At 40.2% G+C, this 22,920-nt stretch overlaps 1 protein-coding gene across 1 annotated transcript in view; it reads left to right on the forward strand.

The window, feature by feature from the left end:
- The window catches only part of SPAG17 (sperm associated antigen 17), a gene marked incomplete at its 5' end in the record, with an annotated part of 91,790 nt that overhangs the window by 13,481 nt on the left and 55,389 nt on the right, over positions 1-22,920 (forward strand). Inside the window, 7 exons of the mRNA XM_039242734.1 lie at positions 3,591-3,808; positions 8,783-8,927; positions 10,919-11,073; positions 17,480-17,668; positions 19,560-19,705; positions 19,809-19,939; positions 21,677-21,804. Of these exons, the coding sequence (XP_039098665.1) occupies positions 3,591-3,808; positions 8,783-8,927; positions 10,919-11,073; positions 17,480-17,668; positions 19,560-19,705; positions 19,809-19,939; positions 21,677-21,804 (1,112 nt within the window). The remainder of the gene's footprint in view (positions 1-3,590; positions 3,809-8,782; positions 8,928-10,918; positions 11,074-17,479; positions 17,669-19,559; positions 19,706-19,808; positions 19,940-21,676; positions 21,805-22,920) is intronic.

The following is a 22,920-nucleotide window of genomic DNA, read 5'->3' on the forward strand; positions in this document are numbered from 1 at the left end:
GCCCCCTTCGGTGGCTGCCAGGTTGTCACAGCTCTGTGACTCCAAAGGCGACTGCTGGGCTGGAGATGGGGCGGAGGAGGTGTGGGGGGAGGGGAGGGATGCAGGATGAGAACTGGACAAGGAATAACAACATAAAGCAGTTGCTCTTATTGAGATTCAACTGTTTCCTTGAATTGTTTCTTGGACTCTTGCAATTCTTTGGTTTATGTCTAGAATTCTGGAAGAGTTGACTTTGTCATTTTTTTCCCCCAGCGTTCTCACGCTGTTTTGATGCAGGATGGTTTTTTGAAGGTCCTTTCTTGCCATTCCAGAAGTGCTTCTCCTGTCTCACAAGAAATACTCTTTAGAATTTTCATTATGTTTTAGCTGTAAATATTTTCTAGTTTCCATAATGACCTCCTTTTTGACCCATAATATTTCTAAATTTCCAATACTATAAAGTGTTTCTAGTTTTTTTAATAATTGATTTTTAACTAATCTTTTGAAATTTATTGAAACATTATGGATAGCCTCATATATGAGCAAGTGTTTTAAAAAGTCTGTGTGTCCGTGAAAGGGCATGTGTCCTATAGCTATTGAGTATAATGTTCTCTTTATAGCTATTAGATCAAACCTGTTAGTTGTGTTGTCCGGTTCATTTCCAGGTTCAGCAAACCTTTCTGCAAAGAGAAAGATAGTCAATATTTGAATTATATTTTGTGAGCTGTATTATCTCTATCACAACTACTCAACTCTGTCCTTGTCCCACGAAAGTAGCCATAGAACCTACATAATCAAATGAGCATGCTGTATTGTGTTTAAATAACACTTTCTTATGAACACGAAAATTTGAATGTCATGTAATTTTCATGTGTCACAAGATAATATTATTCTTTTGATTTTTTAGTTATACAGAAATGTCAAAAGAAGTGTTACTTCACAGACTATACAAAAACAGACAGCAAGCCATATTTCCTCTAGAGGTCAAATTTACCAACCAGTACTGTATAACTTCATGGATATTTTAAATCTACCATATCAGTTTATTTCAGCAGAAGTATGTTTAAACAAGGGTAGAATAATCTATTCAGTGCTATACTCCTTATAGTTTAATCTTTACTTCTTCATTCCTGAAATGATTGCATCTTTTTAATAGTTCTGCAGATTTTTCTTTATATACTTTGAGGATATAATTTTAGATATGGGTAAATTTAGAAATTGTAATATCTTCATGGTGATTTTAACATTTTATCGGCATGCAATGGCTTTTCGTTTTAGGATTCTTTTTTGCCCTAATGTCTATTATATGAGGGCAAAAGTATATTTTGCTTATATTATTATATTATTCTAGCCACACCAGCCATGATCTATTCCCTTTACAGTGTAATTTTTTCATACTTTATTTTACTTTCTGTGGTTTATGTTTAAATGTGTCTCCTATGAGCAATTTATAGGGGAATGTTTTAAAAATTCAGCTTGATAATATTTATCTTTTAACCAGAGCTTCTAATCCATTTACCATATAACAGATAGTTTCTGAAAAATGTGTTTATGTTGTCTCTGTCCTTGGATGATAACTTCACTGGATACAGAATTCTGGATTGACAGATGTTTTCTCTCAGAATTCTCTCTACAAATATTCTCTATAGTCTTCTTGCTTCCACTGTTGCTGTTGAAAAGTTGGCTGTCCCTCTGGAAAACAGTGTGGAGATTCCTCAAAAAATTAACAATAGAACCCCCCTAGGACCCGGCAATAACATTCCTAGGAATTTACCCAAGGGATACAGGACTGCTGATGCTTAGAGGCACATGTACCCCAATGTTCATAGCAGCACTCTCAGCAATAGCCAAAACATGGAAAGAGCCTAAGTGTCCATCAATGGACCAATGGATCAAGGAGATGTGGTTTATCTATACAATGGAATACGACATGGCAATGAGAAAGAATGAAATCTGACCATGTGTAGCAACATGGATGGAACTTGAGGGTGTTATGCTGAGCGAAATAAGTCAGGCAGAGAAGGAGAGATACCATATGTTTGCACATATAGGAGGATTAGGAGGAACTTAACAGATTATCGTGGGGGAGAAGAAGGGTGAAAACAGCTGGGGAGAGAGAGAGAGGCAAACCATGAGAGGCTCTTGAATGCTGAGAAAAAGCTGAGGACTGATGGGGGTGGGGAAAGGGGAAGGGGGGGTGATAGGCATGGAGGAGGGCACTTGTGGGGATGAGCACTGGGTGTTATACAGAAACCAACTTGACAATAAATTATTTTTTTAAAAAAAAAAGTTGGCTATCAGTCTAATTGCTGTTCCTGTGATGATCATCTAACTGCCTTGAAAATATTTTCTTTTTAAATTATAATGCCAATACAATTTACCTGGGTATGGATTTCTTTTTGTTTATCCAGTGAGAATACATTGAGATTCTTACATCCCTGGGTTAATATCTTTCATTAATCCTGGAAAGTTCTCAATAATTACCTCTTCAAATATTGTTTCTGTTCCATTTTTTTATCTTCTTTTAGAATTCTAATTAAGCAGGTGTTAGAGATTTTTATCTCTCTTATTATTTCTATCACTTTGACTCTCGGAGATTCATTCTAAATAATTTCTACAGATCTATTTTTCAGTGCTCTTTTTGATACTCTGGAAATAGAAAGAAGTTCTAATTAAATCTGAGGGCAATGGTAAGGCTTAGCTTCATGCATCTATCTTATTTGCATCTCCCCATTAGCTGAGTCTACAACTTAAGCCAAGATCCATGCTCCGATGCACATTTCATACTCTGAATCTGATGAATCTTCCAAGAGTTAACAATCCTTTACTATCTTTTCTTGTAATTTGCTTCTGGGTCTGAATTCACTTCATCATTGAGGTTTGATAACACTGGCAAATTTCATCTACAGATTACTTATGATTATGCAAATGGAGCAAATCTATCCAGATAGAGGGATTGAAATATTATTCAGAATTCCATGAGGACTTTTTCAGTTCTGTCTTCCGAATAGATGGTGGTAGGGAGGGATAGGGACGAGATATGCACCAGACGATTATCAGTGTAGTAGTCGAACTGTACAAATCCTCTCCCTTAGTGAGAGGCCAAGGATAGATGCCTGACTGGTAAAGTTCTCCAGATCCAGGGCTGAAGAAAGCTGTCTCCTATCTGTGACGAACAATGACAAAATCAGGGGAATGAAGAGTTAAAATTCTCATAAAATGCTAGAGTTTAGTAAGTCAAAAAGAAGAAGTCAAAGGAAGGGAGCAAAGGTAGGCTTTAAAAACTAGGGTACAGAACCCCAAACCTGGAATCCTGGGAGCTATAAACAAGACTCAAAAGTACACAAAAGTTGACCAGAATAGGTATTGTGCCATGGAAGGTGGGCTGTATATGCCTGTGTCTATTTGGAGAGAGGTGGTGGGAATCCAGCCAAGGTTCAAGTGCATAACTTGATACATTGTTTCCACTTGAAAAATAATATAACTGATGAAAACTGCATAGCATTTCTATGCCACAGTATCTGAGGTAGTTTACAGTGTATTAAAATGTAATAATTTATGTAATTGATATTATAGTTACATTGTGTTTGATTTTACTTGAACTTCTACAGGAAAAAGTCACAAAAATCAGTCATCAGTGGCACATAAGAATGAAAGCCATGAACCTCACCCAGAGACAGTTCAAACAGTAACTCCTGTAGAGGTTCATGTAGGCACGTGGTTTACAACCACACCTGAAGGAAATCGGATTGGCACCAGAGGACTGGAAAGAATAGCAGACTTGACCCCATTACTATCCTTTAAGGCCACAGATCCTGTCGTTGGAACGGTATGGCAAACTATTGTCTATTGCACATTTTTATAAATCAATAGAGTTCTGCAACACATAGAAGAGTGCCTGGCAGATAATTGATTTTCTGTAACTGGTAAATAAGTGGATAGATGAACAGATAGATCTATCTTCCCAAACAGAAAAATACTGTGTGGTTTATTTGACTAGCATAATGTACCACGAAATACTACTTTTCGAAATGAGGAACAGGTCGTGAATATCTGTACCACATGTAAGATTTGTAAGATTGTGTCATGTTTCTCTATGTTGAATGTATTTGTGTGTCTCGTATCTTCTAGAAGTTGAGGAGCTATGCTTGGTTCCTCCTCCTTTGGGTGCAACTGCAATGAGTGGTAGAAATTTGTTCATGATCCTTGACTTCGAAAAATGTATAGTATATTTAAGGAGACACTCACATTGAATAATTCAAGAATTTAGCAACTATACAAAAGATTTTGTTTGTAGCCTGAGAATAAATGACAAATGAGTGGTATAGAAAATGCTGGTTTGGCTTGTGATGTGAAATCAAAACTCCTGGGATGAACAGTAGCACCTTTTGTGTTCCAGGCTTTCTGTTAGGGATTTTGGGATTTGTGGACATTATCTTATTCAGTCTCTGCACCAGTGAGTATTCTATTACACTGATGAGGAAATTGGGCTTCCACAAGTTAAGTAATGTGGTCAAGAGTGTTTCCAGGAAGCGGTGGACTCTAATTAGAAGCATTTGTCAGTGACTGAAAATTGGGCTCTTTCCATCCCTCAGCTGGACCCCTAACATCTCACATTGGCTTTGCAGCACCCTCTGCATGTAAACAATGCAAAGAATAGGTGCCTTGTATCTGGTTTCTGGACTTTTTACCCTTAGTTATAGCCTCGTGCTGCTGGTCCAAAGCAAAATGACTGCTTGTTATTGAGATGAATTACATTACCGAAGCAAACACGTTTTCCTTTCTTCTTTAGTCTGCTTCTGAAATAGTTTTGTAATCTCTTCCCTTGTCTGCTAGCTGTCTTCTTTTGTGAGACTCAAAGCACATATCATCTCAGGAAGGTTTAATGGGCACTTCAAATAACTCACTTTCATTCAGCCCCTGAGGTAGATCATTTGGCTTACTATGCAAATGTGATTACTATTTCTCACTTCATAAGTGTTTCTTACTTAAATTTCTCTTATTACTATCTATCATCATGATGGAAGCATGAACCAACATCCAAGGGCCTCGATTCATGCATGCATTGAACATCAGACACCTAACAGAATAATAAAAACAGCAGTAATCATAATCTTTACTGAGCACTCGCTGTTTGCCAAGCCCTATTCTTATTTTATTCTCACAGTAAACTAGTGCTGTCTCCCTTTTACAGGTGAGGCAGATACAGAAAGGTTAAATAATTTTCCCCAAAGCACACAGCAAATAGTAGAGTGAGAAATTACATTCCAGACCCCAAGTCCTTAGCCACCAGGGAAAGAAGGGCCAAGAAATCGCATGGCCATGTGAGACAAAATTGACAATGGATGTGTTTCTTTCATGATGCTTGACACGATTATCACTGAATTAGAGACGTGGGCACTGACCTATGGTAACGTAGAGCTGGGTTTGAACCCCAGCTGCACACTCCTTACTGGGGGGTCTGACTTTGGACAAGCTTCTAATCTGGTTTTCCTTATTTACAAGATGGAGGTAATCGTCATTATCTGAAGTAGTTGAGGGGATTAGTGCCAGATCCAACACTATCAGGTGTTCAGTAAATATTCTTGCTACTGGATGCTTAGCCCTATGGAGAATAATAATTGTCCCACCATATGGTTACCAGAAAATGTCAGTGTATGTGGTGTTATGAAATGCTTGGATAATTCTAAATAATATGTAAATATCTATACTGGATAAAGAGCTAGTATTAATCCTTGCTACTTTGATGACTAAGTGCTAATCACTTTATCAACATTATCTCATTTAACCCACGTACCATCCCTGTAGAAGAAACTAGTGTTGCCTTCATTTTGCAGATGAGGAAACTAGAGCACAGAGAAGTTAAGCCACTTGCCTAAGTCACCCAGCCATCCATGAAGTCAGGATTTGAACTCGAGCAGCTTTACTCCAGAGTTCACGCTCTTGACCCCTGTGTTCTTCAGCAGTATTTCTCATTACATATACCGGTGGAGAGTTCCAATGATAAGCACCTAAAATGAACAGTGTGCATTTCTTTCTCACATGTAGTGATTTCTGCCTGCTGTAAAGAGATTAGAAGACAATAATCTCCTGCTTCCTACAGCCCCTGACATTTGAGTCAAAAAGCAACTAATAAACCCATTCTCACATCCATCTGGACTCTTCAGTGAAATATTGTGGCCCATACAATTGGGACAGTACAAGTTACAAAATACTCAATGATTGAGATATGTTTTATATAATTTGCAGTATGATTATTGCCAATTGGACAGCATCTGTGCAAGGAAGGGCAGAGGGAGAAGCAGAGCTGTGGCAGAGACCCGACGAAGCCTCAGTGAACTGGCAGGTGCTCAGGAACCAGTGTCCCCTGCCCCAGTGTCCCAAGCCTGGCAGCAGGAACCAGATCGGCATACTCCTGCCTATTTCAGACACAGCAAGCAGTTACCCTGGAAACATGCAAGTCAGGCAAAGCATCTCTGCAACTGAGGCAGATGTGGAAAGAGCTGAGAGCTCGAGACATTTGCTGAGGGGCCCCTAACCCCACAGCTGGGGAGCCAGTCTATCCTAAAGAGAGATCCAGACCATGCATCTCCATGTCTGCCTCAGCCACACACACACACACACACACACACACACACACACACACACACACACACACACCCCTGAGGGTTTAGAGCCTCACTGGCCAACCAGTTAGCTACTGTATATAAGGGCTTGGTGGTTCTTTCAGACTGAAGCACTTGCCAGGACTAAGTAAATTTATTCTGTGACCCCTACACATTAGTCCTGCTTTGCCCCTCACTGGGATAAAGGTTGAAGCCCTTAATACAGTTTAAAGCCCCCTCTGATGTGGTCCCTCACCATGTAGCCTTATCTCCCACCCTTCTCCTCACTGCACCCTGGTGTCCTTTCATCCCCCATGCTATTCCCTTGCACCAACTCACAAAATCCAAGCTCTGGCACCAGACCGCATCAGAACCCTCCCTACAGACACCAGCTGATCCCTCCAAGCGTTCCTTCAGCAGCCTCCTTAATGACTATCTTCCCTCTGGTCTGTACCTCCTGAAGGATGGGGACTTAAACTTTAGTCTCGTCCGCTGTTGTATGTCCAGCATCCATCACAGTTCACAGCACGTGGCCAGTACTCTGCATTGGGACAGACCTGGGACATAGCAGGCTGCAGAGTGACAACACTGAGGCTCCCTGAATTGGGCGAGCGCAGCCATTTTTCTTCCCAGACCTTCTATCCATCTTCCACAGTAATGCTCTCCACCACGATGGGAGAGATTACAGGTTAAAACTGGCTATCAAACTAGCAGAACATCTCGGCTTTACTCTGCACCTGCATTTGCTCAGCCTAGGGAAGGATACAAGGCAGGAAATGCAGCATGGTCAGTGCAGCATCCTCATCCAACCAGCAGGCCCAGCAACAACCCACAGACACAGCCTCCTCTACCCTTCCAGCCCACAAGGGGCATGCATGGCGGCCACAGACGCAAGCAGACATGATCGGCTTGACACAAGAAGCCACAGCCTCCGTTCCCCACCAGTCTTCACCTTCTGTTCTGATGGCATTAGGTTGAGACTGGCAGAGAATGCTGGACAGCCTCTGCAGGTCATGCTTACTCTAAACCTGTAATTTTCTTTTTTTATTTTATTTTATTTTATTTTATTTTATTTTATTTTATTTTATTTTTTTTACAAATAGTTTATTGTCAAATTAGTTTCTACATAACACTCAGTGCTCATCCCCAAAGTGCCCTCCTCCATGCCCATCATCCATCATCCCCCCCACATCCATCAGTCCTCAGTTTTTGTCAGCATTCAAGAGTCTCTCATGGTTTGCCTCTCTCCCTTTCCCCCACCATTTCCGCCCTTCTTCTCCCCCTTGTTCCTCCGTCAAGTTCCTCCTAATCCTCCTATACGTGCAAACATATGATATTTGTCCTTCTCTGCCTGACTTATTTCGCTCAGCATAACCCCCTCAAGGTCCATCCATGTTGCTACACATGGCCAGATTTCATTGTTTCTCATTGCCATGTAGTATTCCATGGTATAGATAAACCACATCTTCTTGATCCATTCATCTGTTGATGGACACTTAGGCTCCTTCCATGTTTTAGCTATTGTGGAGAGTGCTGCTATGAACATTGGGGTACATGTGCTCCTATGCCTCAGCATTTCTGTATCACCACCTCACGCCAGTCAGAGTGGCTAAAATGAGCAAATCAGAGAACTCTAGATGCTGGCGAGGATGTGGAGAAACGGGCACCCTCCTACACTGTTGGTGGGAATGTAAACTGGTACAGCCCCTCTGGAAAACAGTGTGGAGGTTCCTCAGGAAACTAACAATAGAACTCCCTTATGACCCAGCAATAGCACTGCTAGGAATTTACCCAAGGGATAAACCTGTAATTTTCAAGGAGGCAGGACCTGCGGTCAGGTTCCCAGACAGAATTTGGCCAGGCCAGTCCTAATATTAACTTTTCATTCAGAAATACAAGGGAAAGAGCATCAATGTTCAAGCCAAACAGCCTTAGTCAACACCAGCCCAGATATTTGCTGAGTGACCTTGAGCAAATTTCTTAACTTCTCTAAGCCTAAGTTCCATCATCTGAAAAATGGGGATAGCACTGCCTGCCTCCTAGGAATTGTTGTAAAGCTTTGTCCAAGTGGATGAGGTAAGGCTTTAGCATATAAATAGATAACCAGGATTTTGATGGTATTCAATTAGGTATCAAATAAACATACTTGGGATTAACCCTCCTGACCAAATGACCATGCTCTGCCTTTGCATGTTCAGGTTATGACAACTCGAGAAGACAGAGTGATCATTGTGGAAAGGAAAGATGGTACTCGGATAGTGGATCATGCTGATGGGACCAGAATCACAACCTTCTATCAAGTTTATGAAGATCATATTACTCCTCCAGATGATCAAGAAATAAGTAAGTTTTCTTTGGCTTTTGCTTTTTTATTTTGAGAGAGAACGAGAGACAGAGAGAGGATGAGTAGGGCAGAGGGGCGGAGGGAGAGGGAGAGAGAATCTTAAGCAGGCTCCATGCTCAGCACAGAGTCCAACTCAGGGATCAGTCCCGTGACCTTGGGATCATGAGCTGAGCTGAAATCAAGAGTCAGGCGCTCAGCCAACTGAGTCACCCAGGCACCCCAAATATTTTATGCCTTTAGAATCAGATCAGGAGAAACTTCAATGCTTTTTTTAACATACACAAGAAAAATAATTTTTTGAAGAGCTCTGTCAACCAAAGAGTATGTGTACAGTCAAGAGCAGAGCCTCTTAGACCCTGTTGTTACAATCTTTATCCCCAACAGACGTGGGAGTGATAAAAGCTCTAGCTGGTTGATAGATAGTAATAGTACCTTTTTCTATTTTCGCTGCTAAAACCTAGATTGGTCTTGATTGATGGCAACTAAAAGAAAATAATCATGACTCAATGGCCCTGGACATCAGCTCTCACACCAGTTTCCACTGATTCTTAAGGAATCTTATCTGCATATAGGTGACCTCAATGAGGTCCCCCTTCACTTCTGAACAAACCTCTTATTGTCAGAGAGATGGTGTGAGAGAAAAACGACCTACAGATGCAAATTAACTGGAACCTGTTCAGAGACTCTAAAAGCCTAACGTCCTTCCTAACCTACATTTAAATAAGAGTTTTTTTAAAAAAAAAAAATTAAGGTTTATTTATTTTTGAGAGAGAGAGACAGAGTGCAAGTGGGGGAGGGGCAGAGAGAGAGAGAGAGGGAGACACAGAATCTCCGAGCTGTTAGCACAGAGCCTGATGTGGGGCTCGAACTCATGAACTGCAAGATCATAACCTGAGCTAAAGTTGGACGCTCAACCGACTGAGCCACCCAGGTGCCCCTGAAACAAGATTTTTAAAGACAAATAATTCTCTGACTCCCTTTTCTTCAATTCCAGAGTTTATTTGTTTAATGCAATAAATGCTTCATTGCCAAATTAAGTGCAACAAAATTGGCAAGTGAATGGGGAAAAAAACACCCTTCCTACCCCACTGGTTAGAGGGAACATTAAAGGAGCCACCAGAGAGGGTGATTTACAAATACCTATAATCTTCTAATGTGCCTGTGATATGATGCACTATCTCCACTTCTGGGTATATGTAGAAAGACACTCTTTCTCTTATACATTCTTACACATTTGTCCAAGGAAATGTGTTCAGGGCATGACTTGCAACTCCAAGTCTAATGTCAAAATACTGGGAAATAGATGATCAGCAGCAGCAGAAAACTAAAAGGCAGTACCTAATTACAAAGGAATACTATGTAGTAGTTAAAAGGAATGAAGTACACATACACATATATTCCCACACACCTGTATATCAAGAGGCTGAAGGTCTCAATGCAATATTAAGTAGAAAAATTTGGTGAAGACTGATATATACAATAATATATAATCTATGCATAGTTAGAGCCCACAAAAGATTATGGACTATGTTTGATACACATATTTATAGAAAAGATAAAAGTAGATTTCAAGAGAAGGGAATAAACGCAGAGACAAGGAGAAAAGTGAACTTCAACTCACCTGTAATGTTTTGCTTGTATACATATGAAAAATGTTGAAACAAATACGGTGAAACATTACCAAGTGTACATTTTGATCGGTGAGTATATGAATAATTATATTTTCTGCTCCTCCGGGTGTTTTCAGTTTCTCAAAATAAATATAGCAATGAGAACAAAATAGCACACTAAATCAAGTAGGGAGGATTATTCCGGAAGAATGACTCTGCGTTGGCAGTGAGCAGACCACATGCCAGCCCTGTGGCATGAGTCCTCAGCACCTGTCTCCACCTCTGGTCTGGGGGCCGGGAGACAGGAACAAACTCAGCAGGCGGGCGTGTTCCCAGAGTGTGCATCCTGTCATATCCACTTACCTTGCATTTGCCCACAGCCGAAAGTCCGCGTACGGTCACCAGGCAGGTGAAGTGCATGCGGATAGAAAACGCACACTATGCCACTATCATCACCAACTGCGAGGACAGTAGCTGCTGTGCCACCTTTGCAGACGGGACGTCTGTTATTGCAAAGCCACAGGGAACATACCAGGTGGGTCTGTGGGCAAATGAGGGGCGCCAGAGACAAGTGTCCATTCAACTGAGAAAACTCACTCCTCTGGGGCGGTGAACATTGCTGCCTTGTATGACTCTTGTTCCTCTTGTCTCAGGTTCTTAGAACATATTTCTCAATCTCTCTTTACTTATTCGCCTTCTTTTTACCATTCATTGCAGCGGGCGGGGGGGGGGGGGCGGGGAAACACATCCTGGTTTCTTACAATGCTTTGGCGTTTTCAATTCAAGATTTTAAACCAGAATATATTTGCAGGGCATCTTTTATGTGGTAGGTGGCAGGCACTGTTAGAAGCGCTCATGTGATCTCTCATGTGCCTCCCCACCCGGCTTCACCTCCTGCCACCTCTGACCTCATTCATATTCTCCAGTCCTTCCCATCTCCAGTCCATCCCCACTCTACCTAATGTCCCGACAGGATGAGAGGGAGCATAAGGTCTGTATGGTCCTAGGAGGGTAGTTTGCAAAGCTTCGTTTTTGAAGGGTCAAGGAGGAACACTGTTAGCATCTCCTGTGCTTCCCTACATCTCCCTATTGATCACAACCACCTGGTGTCAGCCTGCAGTCCCTTTAGCCTTAGAGGGATTTGCCTTCACCATTCTGCTTGCTGGAGAAGAGACACACGTGCCAGGATGTCAGATACAATGTCACAGGATTCTGAGAGCTCAAAGAGCTCTGAAGATGATGGACAAAGTCCTCATCTGTTACTGTGGAAGCTGCTGATGGCCGGTTCATCCCCACCCCCTTCTCTCCAAACAGTGTTATCCTACTCCCTCTTCTTCCAGTGTACGTGGTTATGGGGCAAGGCAGGTGCTGAAAGTGAGACATGAGTGTAAAATGTTACAGTTGGCTAAGGGGCGCAATTTTCTTCTACAACATCCAGAATGTCCATTTTATTTTTCAGCAGACTGGCAGCATCCATAATCTAGTACCATGTGGGCTACCAGACGTCATAAGAATCCCCTAAAATTCTGTGATAAGGCCAGCTTTTGCCTTTTGTTTTTATCATAGTCCCAGACTCTCATGGTTACAACCATGAAGGCAAAGGAATTTTAGAACCACTGACAGTTGGCACTGGAGGAAGAGACATAAACAGAAAAGAGATCCAACTTGGAGACATTGAGTATCTGCCACTATCATGTAGCCACTTGTCCCTTCCAGGTTTGCTCAATTTCCCAAAACACAGCCCAAGAAAGGATTGGAAGGTTAATCACTCCTGGCTGAAAAACACACAGACCTTCGTTCCCAACTGGGGAAACAGCAACAACAACAACAACAATACTCCAAATAAATTTACCAACAACTATTATAGTTCTATAGTTGTATAAAACTGAAAAACGGCATACCTTCTGCCCCTCCCCTACTTGTTGGTCATCACTTCATCACTCACCAGCATGATGACAATGATAAGCGAGGCTGGATTTTAGGTAATGTATGAAAAGAGAGGTAGAGCCTTGGTATTGTCCACCATTGTTCCTTAGCAGCACAAAAGATTAACCAAAGCATCAAAGAGGAAGCAGGTATAACAGATGGTATAGTCAGTGTGAGACACTTCCAGAATGATGGAGTAAGGACCTCTAAAAATTACACTACTCCATAAAAACGAGAAAACTGAAAATATTATCAAAACCAACTTTTCCAGAAACCTGAAAATTAACCAAAGGATTACAACAATCATAACAAAGAAAGAGAAAGACTCATTCTCAAGAAGTACAGCAAGATTCCTGGTGATTTCACTTGCCATAATGCGCTCCCCTCTCCTAGCATCATGGTAGCCTTGAAAATGAACACCCTCACATTCATGATAGCAATGAAAACCAGTATGCCAGCAAACACTGAAAAAGGAAGAATAGGTTTAGAGCCCCCCAAAAGTCCCACCACAAAATATTGTCATTGTTGACCTGTCTGGCAGTTCCCTGGAAACTCCATTTGCAAGTGTTGTCTCTATTTCATCTGACTCTGAGCTTACTCACTACAAACAGACTTTTCCCCAACAGGTAATTATTTAACATTATAGCCGTCTAAAGTGGCAATAACAAACAAGAGGATAAACAAAAAGAATTAAAAGCAACAGCTGGGGAACAGAAGTCCATAGAAGGCCTCGAAAAGCTCTGACATATTCCTTGGAATCATCCTCTACTGAGGGCTCTGTTTGTATAATGGGATATTTTTTTTTCAGTGTTCCAGATGGAAGCTAGAGAAAACTCACTCTACTTAGCCTGCACTCCCTGCTTATGCAGACCCTTTTGATCAGCAAGGGTGAAAGATTAGGGCTTTCTGAGTTATTTTCTGGGCATGCACATAGTCCTCTACATGAATGTCACTTTCTAGATTCCAAAGAATTTGTGTTTATAACATATAAAGGTGTAATTTTTTTAAGATAGTAACACGAAGGAGGAGGATAGGAATAGAGCTATATACGAGCAAAGATTTTACATAATATTGAAATTAAGTTAGTATTAACTCAATATGGTTGATTATAAATTAAGACATTGCTTGTGATCTTCAAGAAACTCTAAGAAAATAACTAAAAAATATATAGTAAAAGAAACAACAGGGTAACTAAAAGGACACACTAGAAATATCTATTTAAAAGAAGGCAATTATGGATGAATTGAGAGGAAAAAGAAGCATAAGACATATGGAAAGCAATAGAAAATTGGAAGATGTAATTCTTTTTTTTTTTAATATTTTTATTTATTTCTAGAAGAGAGAGAGAAACAGCGTGAGCAGGGGAGGTTTAGAGAGAGAGGGAGTCACAGACTGAAACAGGCTCCAGGCTCTGAGCTGGCAGTCAGCACAGAGCCCGACGCGGGGCTTGAACCCACGAACCGCGAGATCATGACCCAAGCGAAAGTCGGACGCTTAACTGACTAAGCCACCCAGGCGCCCCTGGAAGATGTAATTCTGACCTCAGTTATTGCATTAAATATGCATGGATTAAACAATGCAATAAAAGAGCAGATATTGGAAGAATGGATTAAAAAACATGGCCCAAATATATGCTGTGGACAAGAGATACACTTATATGGTCAAAGACACAAATAGGTTGAAGGGAAAAGGCTGAAAATAGATAGACCTGCATTAAGTAATTGAAAGAGAACTAGAATGCCTATCCTAATTCAGACAAATGGACTTTGTTACAAAATATTACCAGAGACAAAGATGTTATGTTCTAATGATAAAAGGATTACTCCATCAAAAAACGTAACAATTATAAACATATTAAGCACATAATAATACAGTCCCTAAACACATGAGTATTTCCAGAGTTGTATATGATACAATTTTAAATGTCTAATTTTATTTTTTTTAAATTTTTAACGTTTTTACTTATTTTTGAGAGAGAGAGAGAGAGTGTGAGCAGGGGAGGGTCAGAGAGAGAGGGAGACACAGGATCTGAAACAGGCTCCAGGCTCCGAGCTAGCTGTCAGCACAGAGCCCGATGCGGGGCTCGAACCCACGAACCGTGAGATCATGACCTGAGTGAAGTCGGACGCTTAACCAACTGAGCCACACAGGTGCCCCTTAAGTGTCTAATTTTAAATAGTAAAAAACTGGCATAGTTAAAAGAAGAAATAGACAATTCAATGATAATATTTGGAAGCTTTAGTAGCCCATTTTCAGTAATGGATAGAACAATAAACAACAAAAGTGAAAATAAAAGAAAACAAAAGACTTAAACCCAGAATAACCAGACATCTATAGAACACTCTACTCAACAACAAAATACATTATTCTCAAGTGTACATGGAATATTCTCCAGGAAAGACTATGTGTTACACCACAAAACAAGTTTCAGTAGATTTAGAAGATTCAAAATCATACAAAATATGTTCTACCACCACCATGGAATTAAATTAAAAATCAGCAACAGAAGTTTGGGAAATCCATAAATATGTGAAACTTAACACAGAGAAGAAATCACATACGTGCATGTGCACATACACACACACACGCACACATACACACACCATTAGAACTAATAAAAAAAAGGTTCAGCAAGGCTGCAAGATATAAGATCAAGATAAGAAACTCAATTGTATTTTTCTACATTAACAATGAACAATCCAAAATTGAAATTTATAAAACAATTCCATTTAATGTAGCAGTGAAATAAGTCAATAAGAGAAAGACAAATACCATCTGATTTCGCTCATATGTGAAATTTAGGAAACAAAACTGATGAACATAGCGGGGAAAATAAAGAGAGACAAGACAAGAAATAGACTGTTAACTATAGAGAACAAACTGATGCTTACCAGAGGGAAGGGGATGGGGGATGAGTGAAAGAGGTGATGAGGATTTAAAAAGAGGAATAAAACACTTAGAAGTAAATTTAATAAGAGAAATATAAGTCTTAAACACTGAAAACTACAAAAAATGGACTAGAACTAAGTATTTATTTATTATCAACCTGGGGTCCATAAATTTTTTAAAAGCATGCCAAGATAATTCAGTGGGGGGAAGAATAGTCTTTCAACAAATGGTGAATAAAGTTGGACTACTCACCCTACACACAGAAATGAACTCAAAAAGCATGAAAGACTTAACTGTCAACCCTCAAACTTAGACCTTTTAGAAGAAGACATTGGGAAAATCTTCATATCCTTGAATTTGGCAAGGGCATCTTAGATATGACACCCAAAGCCCAAGCTTTGTCAAAAAGACAAAAATGTGATTTAAAGGACACCACCCAGAAAGTGAGAAGAAAATCTACGTAATGGAAGATATTATTTGTAAAGCATATATCTGATAATTGACTAGTATCCAGAATACATAAAGAACTACTGCAACTCAACAATGAATACTAATAACCCAATGTTTTAGATGGGCAAGGATTTGTTTTTTTTGTTTTTTTTTTTAATGTTTTTTTTTAAATTTATTTCTAGGAGAGATAGGGAGAGACAGCGTGAGCAGGGAGGGTCAGAGAGAGAGGGAGTCACAGACTGAAACAGGCTCCAGGCTCTGAGCCGGCAGTCAGCACAGAGCCCAACGCGGGGCCCGAACCCACGAACCGCGAGATCATGACCTAAGCGAAAGTCGGACGCTTAACAGACTAAGCCACCCAGGCGCCCCTAAATGGGCAAGGATTTGAATAGACTTTTCCCCAAGCAAGATATATACATGACAAATAAGCACATGAAAAGATGCTCAACATCATTAGTCTTCAGGGAAGGGCAAAAATTAAATTATGAAATACCACTTCCCACCCACCAAAATGACTAGAATACAAAAGACAGACAATAATAAGTGTTAGGGAGGATATAGAGAAATTGGAACCCTCATACATTGCTGGTAGGAATGCATAATGGTGCAATCACTTCGGAAAACAGATGGGCAGTTCTCAAAAAGTTAAAAATAGAGTTATTAGCTGACTCAGCAATTCTACTCCTATGTAGGTATCCAAAGGAAATTAAAATGTAGGTCCACTCAAAAATATGTATACAGATGTTGATAGCATTGTTAATAATAGTAAGATTGTGAAAATAACGCATATGCCCATCAACTCATAAATAAACAAAATTTGACACATCTGTACAATGAAATATTATTCATCCATAAAAAAAGAATGAAGATTGATACACATGGATGAGTCTTGAAATTATGCTAAGTGAAAGATGGCTGACACGAAATGTGCCCTATTGCATGTTTCCATTTGTATGAAATGTCTCGAATATTCAAATCCATAGAGAGAGCAGACCATTGGTTGCCAGGAGCTAGGGGCAGGAGTGGTGCAGAGGAACTGCTCATGGTGTCAGGGTTTCTTTTTTGGGGTGATGGAAATGCTCTGAAATTAGTGATAATGTTTGCACACCTTTTTTAATATAGTAAGATCCACTGAATGTCCATGGAATGTCCATTGAATGTACAATTTATGGTATGTGAATTACATCTTAAAAATGAGTCTATCTGAACCAGATGTCTTTATATGAAAGCTAATACTTAAGGACTATGTCAGCCACCAGAGGAATGGGGACAAATAGAAGCTCCTAAAAGCATTTGTCCCATAGCTTCTCAAAGAGTTACTTCTTGTCCAAGAACATGAAGGATTCCAGACACTTTGAGTAGAGGCAAGAGTGTTTACTTCAGTTAAAAATATTTTTATCATTCTATTAAATACCTGAAATAAGAAGGCACAAAAAGAGATATTAAAGTGGGAAGACAAATTCTGGGGACACAGAAGAAATTATATCCTAATTATTCAATTTGCCTCTTTATCAGGGAGTCCTTTCCAAAGCTGAAGTCCTCTCTTGGGCAATGTATTTCTCCTGGAAAGAAGAGTTTATGATCTGTAGATAATTTTTTCCCTAAAATGATTTTTCAAATCCTTCAAATTTAACAAGGCACTTTAAATAATTTCTCTTTTTCTGTTGCTGTTCTAGGTGTTACCTCCAAACACAGGCTGCCTTCACATTGATCGGGATTGTTCAGCTATATATTGCCATGAATCAAGCAGTGATCTATACCATCCTTTCCAAAAACGTGAGCAGCTAAGAGCTAGCAGGTACATCATGAAGCACACGTCAGAGGTTATCTGCGAGGTCCAGGATCCTGAGGGAAATACCTTCCAGGTAAAGTATATTATTAGTATGGAGAGAAAGGCTGGGGCTTTGTTTTTGAGATATTTGAACAGAGAGCTTCCATCCAGCTTTATACCTTAGCTGCCTTGGTGTAGTTATCCACTTACTGCCAATACTTAGCATAAGTAGTAATGAATGTCAATAGCTTTGCTTCTAAAGTGTACTTCCAAGGAGATAGAAAGCCTAACAGTTGGGATGGTATAAATGTTAAACCCAAATAAAGAATTAGAACAGAAGGGAAGAAATACTAAACATTTAAAATAATGCCAACAAGAAAGAAATGATATAAGAATGGTCTGTATCCAGGTTAAAGTGAGAACCAGTTTGTCTGGCTGACTAGGCGGGGAATCTGTGGTAAGGAGTATTAATTAGGAAGGGTTCTAGTAGGGGTGAAAATGGGGAGGTGGACAGGTGCTCAGCTACTAGGTGGTAGAGCTCTATCTTCTGTTTCTCTGTCCTTCCACACCACAGCTATCCTCTTAATATCTTGGCCAGAAACTGGCAAACCATGGCCACTTGTTTATATAGGCCCATGAGATTAAAAAAATGACTTTCATATATTTTTTTTAATGTTTTTTATTTATTTCTGAGAGAGAGAGAGAGAGCATGAGCAGGGGAGGGTCAGAGAGATAGGGAGACACAGGATCTGAAAAAGGCTCCAGGCTCTGAGCTAGCTGTTAGCACAGAGCCCTATGTGGGGCTCGAACCCACTAACCGTGAGATCATGACCTGAGCCAAAGTCGGACGCTTAACTGACTGAGCCACCCAGGTGCTCCAACTTTCATATTTTTAAATAGCTGGAAAAAGTCAAAAGGAGATGAATATATCATGACCTATAAAACTCACAGGAAATTCAAATCTCAGTGTCATTATACAGTTTTACTGGAACACAGCCATGCTCATCTGTTTCCATATTGCCTATGGCTGCCTTTGCCTACAATGGCAGAACTGAGTAGTTGCAACAGATGCTGTATGGCCTACAATTCCTAAAATATTTACTCTCTGGCCCTTGGCAGAAATGTTTTGCCAACCCCTGCTCTAAGCATTTTTCCTTGTTTTCACTCCTCACCCAAGACCGTGTATCAGCTAGTAGGTGGTGAAGTTATTTTTCAGATTTGGAGCCATCACACAGAGACCCCAGCTTTGGTTTGCGATGTAGGCTGGCTCTGATCCAGCCTGTTTGTGTCTGTGCTACCTGAGACTCTTTCCCACATGAGTTCAGGCTGCCGACAAATTTTCATTTGTTGTGAATTGAAGTTGAGTGTTACGGGCCTGAACGCTCTAGGTTTAAACACATGGGACATTGGGGCCAAACATTCTTCCAAGCACCAATGCTCTTCTTGGACATCCCTTTTGGTGATCTTTTAACCTGACCCACACTCCTTCCTGGAGAGACCCACACCAGATCTAAACAGTAGTAATGGCTAGAACATGTCCTCTCCTACTAAATCTGTTTCCCTTTGTAGTCTCTTCCTGAGTCCCAATTCCACACTTACAGAAGTCACACAATATGAACTTCTCCCACACTATCACTTTCTTAATATTTCAAGACAACCATCAAATGGGGAGCCTCTCCTCCATGTTTAAATCCCCGGTTCCATGAACTAATGCTCAGATAAGATTTTGAGTCCCTCGCCATCCTACTCACCTTACTCGGAGTACATTTTCCAGTTTGTCTTCATAGTTTAGGAGTGGTTTGTAAGTAGAGGTGTGCTACTAGGTTTTTACTTTTATTAATGCCAACTGCATATAGTGAGTAATACCTTCGAAATAAATATCCCTGGTTTCCTGGATATGCCAAAGATCACATGCTTTCTCAAATGGAAAATGTGCGCTTTACCGCATTTCTTTTCTTTAGTTGCTTATATACTTTGTCCCTTAGGTTATGGCTGATGGCAGTGTATCAACCCTGCTACGTGAAAACAATTTGGAAGATGAGTCAAATGAAAAAACTGAAGGCTATGATAGCTTATCATCTACTCATCTGTATAAGAATCATCTGCAAATCTATGGTGAACATGTACCCAGGTAATGTAATAAAAATAATACCATGTCTTTTATTTTAAATTCCAAGCTTAAGGAGCATTTTAACTGAAGACTTCACACGATTCAATTTTATTGCTTCAAACAGGTTTTTTGTCATTTATGCTGATGGGTCAGGAGCGGAACTCCTTCGAGACAGTGACATAGAAGAATACCTATCCTTGGCATATGGAGAATCAACCACTGTAGTTCTCCAGGAGCCAATGCAGGAACAGCCAGGTAGGGAATCCAGGATGTCTGGAAGTCATTGTGTCTCCTTACTAGCTCCCGGCCCCCTTATCCAGTCCACCCCATGTCACCTCTGCATTTTTCCTTTTCCTCCCTTTTCAACTCTACTTGCCACATCGCCATGTCAACCTGTTTCTACAGTTATTTATGTTCATTCCAAGCTTTATCTGAGCATCGGCCTATGTAAACTGTGTATGAGCCCCACTTCTACCTGTAAGCAGATTTGAATTGGTGTTGAAGTACGTTAGGTATGTTAAGTACGTTATATCATAGATATAATCTATGATCCTATTTCTGTGTTCCTTTCATCTTGCTAGGGGGAGAAAAAACAAATAAAAGTGAGAGATCACTTGTAAGTTTTTTGGATTTTTTTTGCATTTTGAAGGTGTTGCCTTGATGAACTTAATATAATAAGAAAAGAAAATACGTTTGATGTGTGAGTTAGAAAGCCAACCTGAAATAGTAGTTATATATAATTATATTTACTGTGTATTTGTACTGTGTATTAGTGTGTGGCTAAAGATTGGCTATACATATTGCATTAAGAAACAATCATCAGCGTATGTCATATATGTATTTAAACATAGATATTAACTTTCATATTATTGATGTGTGACATCAAAGTGTTGTGCCTAGGCTGATGTATGTTTATTTTTTATCTTTTCTCTGATTGGTGGTATATACTTTGCACTCATTTATGAATATGCCTACATCTGCACACTTATATTAGTATATCAATGCATGTGTGCATCATAAGCCTTGCTCTTTGTGAATATGGAGAGTGGAGTGCTCTGACTGGCTGTGCAAGAATTCATCACAAATTGCTTTGTTAGTTATTTAACTCACATCTATTTAACCCAGCATGTGCCAAACACACTGGCTGGGTGTTAGGGATACAGTGGTGAGCTAACACAGCCTGGACCATGCTTTCATAGAGCTGAGAGTTTATTGAGAGGATAGGCATTCATTATATAGTCACACAATAACTGTGATTGTGTGATTATAAATTGGGGTAAGGCCTGTGAGGAGAAGGTATATGGTTCTAGGAGAACATCTAATGGAGGAACCTGCTATAGTCTACATGGCTTCCCTGGAGACACTGGAGCCGAGAGCTGGTGGGTAAGTAGCAGTTAATGAAAATAGGAGGCAGAGCTTTCTTGGAAGAGACAGTACAAAGCAGAAACCAAAAGACCTTGGAGAACAGGGAGGAAAATACTGAAGTGGCCAATGCAGAGAAAGGGGGCGGGGGGAGAAGTGCAAGTTAGGGCAGGGTGAGAAAACACCGAGGGCTCAGTTTTGTCCTGTGAGCCGTAGGAAGTCAAAGCAGAGTTTAAACCATGGACTAACATAATCAGTCACTCTGACTGCTAGCAGGGGGCGGGGAGGGGGAGGGGTTCATTCACAGAGTAGATCTGGGTAGAAAAGCTGGTTATTGCTAAAGCCCAGAACTGCATCTCTCAGAGGCAGATGAACCGAGGTAGGTCACTGGATAAGCTCAAGTGAACCGACAGGACTTGAATGTGGTTTTTGAAGAATGGTAAGGTGTCAGTTAATAATTCCAGGTGCTCTAAACCCAGTCTCTAGGTGTTACAAGGTTAGATTGTTAGGCTGTAAGGTTCTTAAGCATAACCACTTATCAAAAAGCTCGCTGAATTCAGTGAAAACCTATTGAATTTCTCAGATATATTTGATTGAGAAATGATCCTCTGATAACTCTCTTTGAACCAGGTACCCTGAGCATCACTGTCCTTCGCCCTTTCCATGAAGCATCACCATGGCTAATGAAGAAAGAATCAGATACAATTGTTCCTCCGAATCTCCGGTCAAGGTCATGGGAGAAATTTCCCTCAGTTGAGGTGTGCATTTTTTCTGCTGCAAAGCCACTACACTATTGCATATCTATTTCATCAATGGATTGGAGTCTCTGGTCTTCTCCTATATATTCATGTATTTTCATCCCTACATAAATTGTTAATGGGCTCCAGGAGTTTTATATTTGAAGACTTTTAACATTTGTAGATTGTAGAGAAATATACCCGACTAGCTTTACTTCTTTTAGCCTGTGTTGCAGGTTCAGACATCTTCCTATGGTATGGAAATATCCACTCTAAGTAACACCTGTTATACCTCTCCTATCATGGAATTACTGATCCTATACGATACAGAAATCTTCCCTTGTCTTATTCCTTATTTGTTGGTTTTAACATACAACTTCGAGTCTTTACACTCCCTTTTTTGCCTAATTTACTAATGCACAAACTGAAGCATATAAGAAAGATATGAAGGATTATACCAAAGGATTTGCAACTACAGTGTTAAAAAGCAAACGTTGTGATTATGTCAGGCTAGAGAAGCTGCATCTAAAGTCTTTTTCAAGAATGGAAGAGAAGATCTTAAAATCTTGAGCAAGAATCATGAAGTCCTACGTCTTGCAAGACTTGACACTTCATTTTGCAAGCAATTTGTGTAATGTGCGCAGCACATTGTTAGATGATAAATTATTAGATCAATGAGGACATTGATCATTAGATGAGAGAGACATTCTAGTGTTAGGAGGGGAGGGCAGTGTTTTTTGATTTATGACGACCTTTGTTCCCCTAAACAATCTTGTGATAGCAAGGGCCCAGACAATGAACACTTAAGGTGACAAAGACCTCTTAGTCCTATATTTTAATTGGGTGACTATAACCAACACAATGAATGAAAAGTGTCTGAATTCTAGTCCTGAGTCTACCAATTATTAATGTGGGATATGAGACAAGTCACACTGGACCTCTACTTCCATATGTGAAAAAAGGCCACACCAAATGACTCTCTAAGGCTGTATCCAGGTTGAAAATAGTGCTTCGTGACAAATAACATGCTCCATCTGAGATTAGTGAGAGAAGCTTATTCTCTTTCTCTGCAACTCCTATAGCTCTGGCCTTCTGTGCCCAGTCACAGTGGCCCATCCCAGACAAGCCCCTAAGGGT

This window comes from Hyaena hyaena, unplaced genomic scaffold, assembly GCF_003009895.1.
Source record: "Hyaena hyaena isolate Hyena2069 unplaced genomic scaffold, ASM300989v1 scaffold_217, whole genome shotgun sequence".
In the NCBI taxonomy this organism is placed as follows: Eukaryota; Metazoa; Chordata; class Mammalia; order Carnivora; family Hyaenidae; genus Hyaena; species Hyaena hyaena.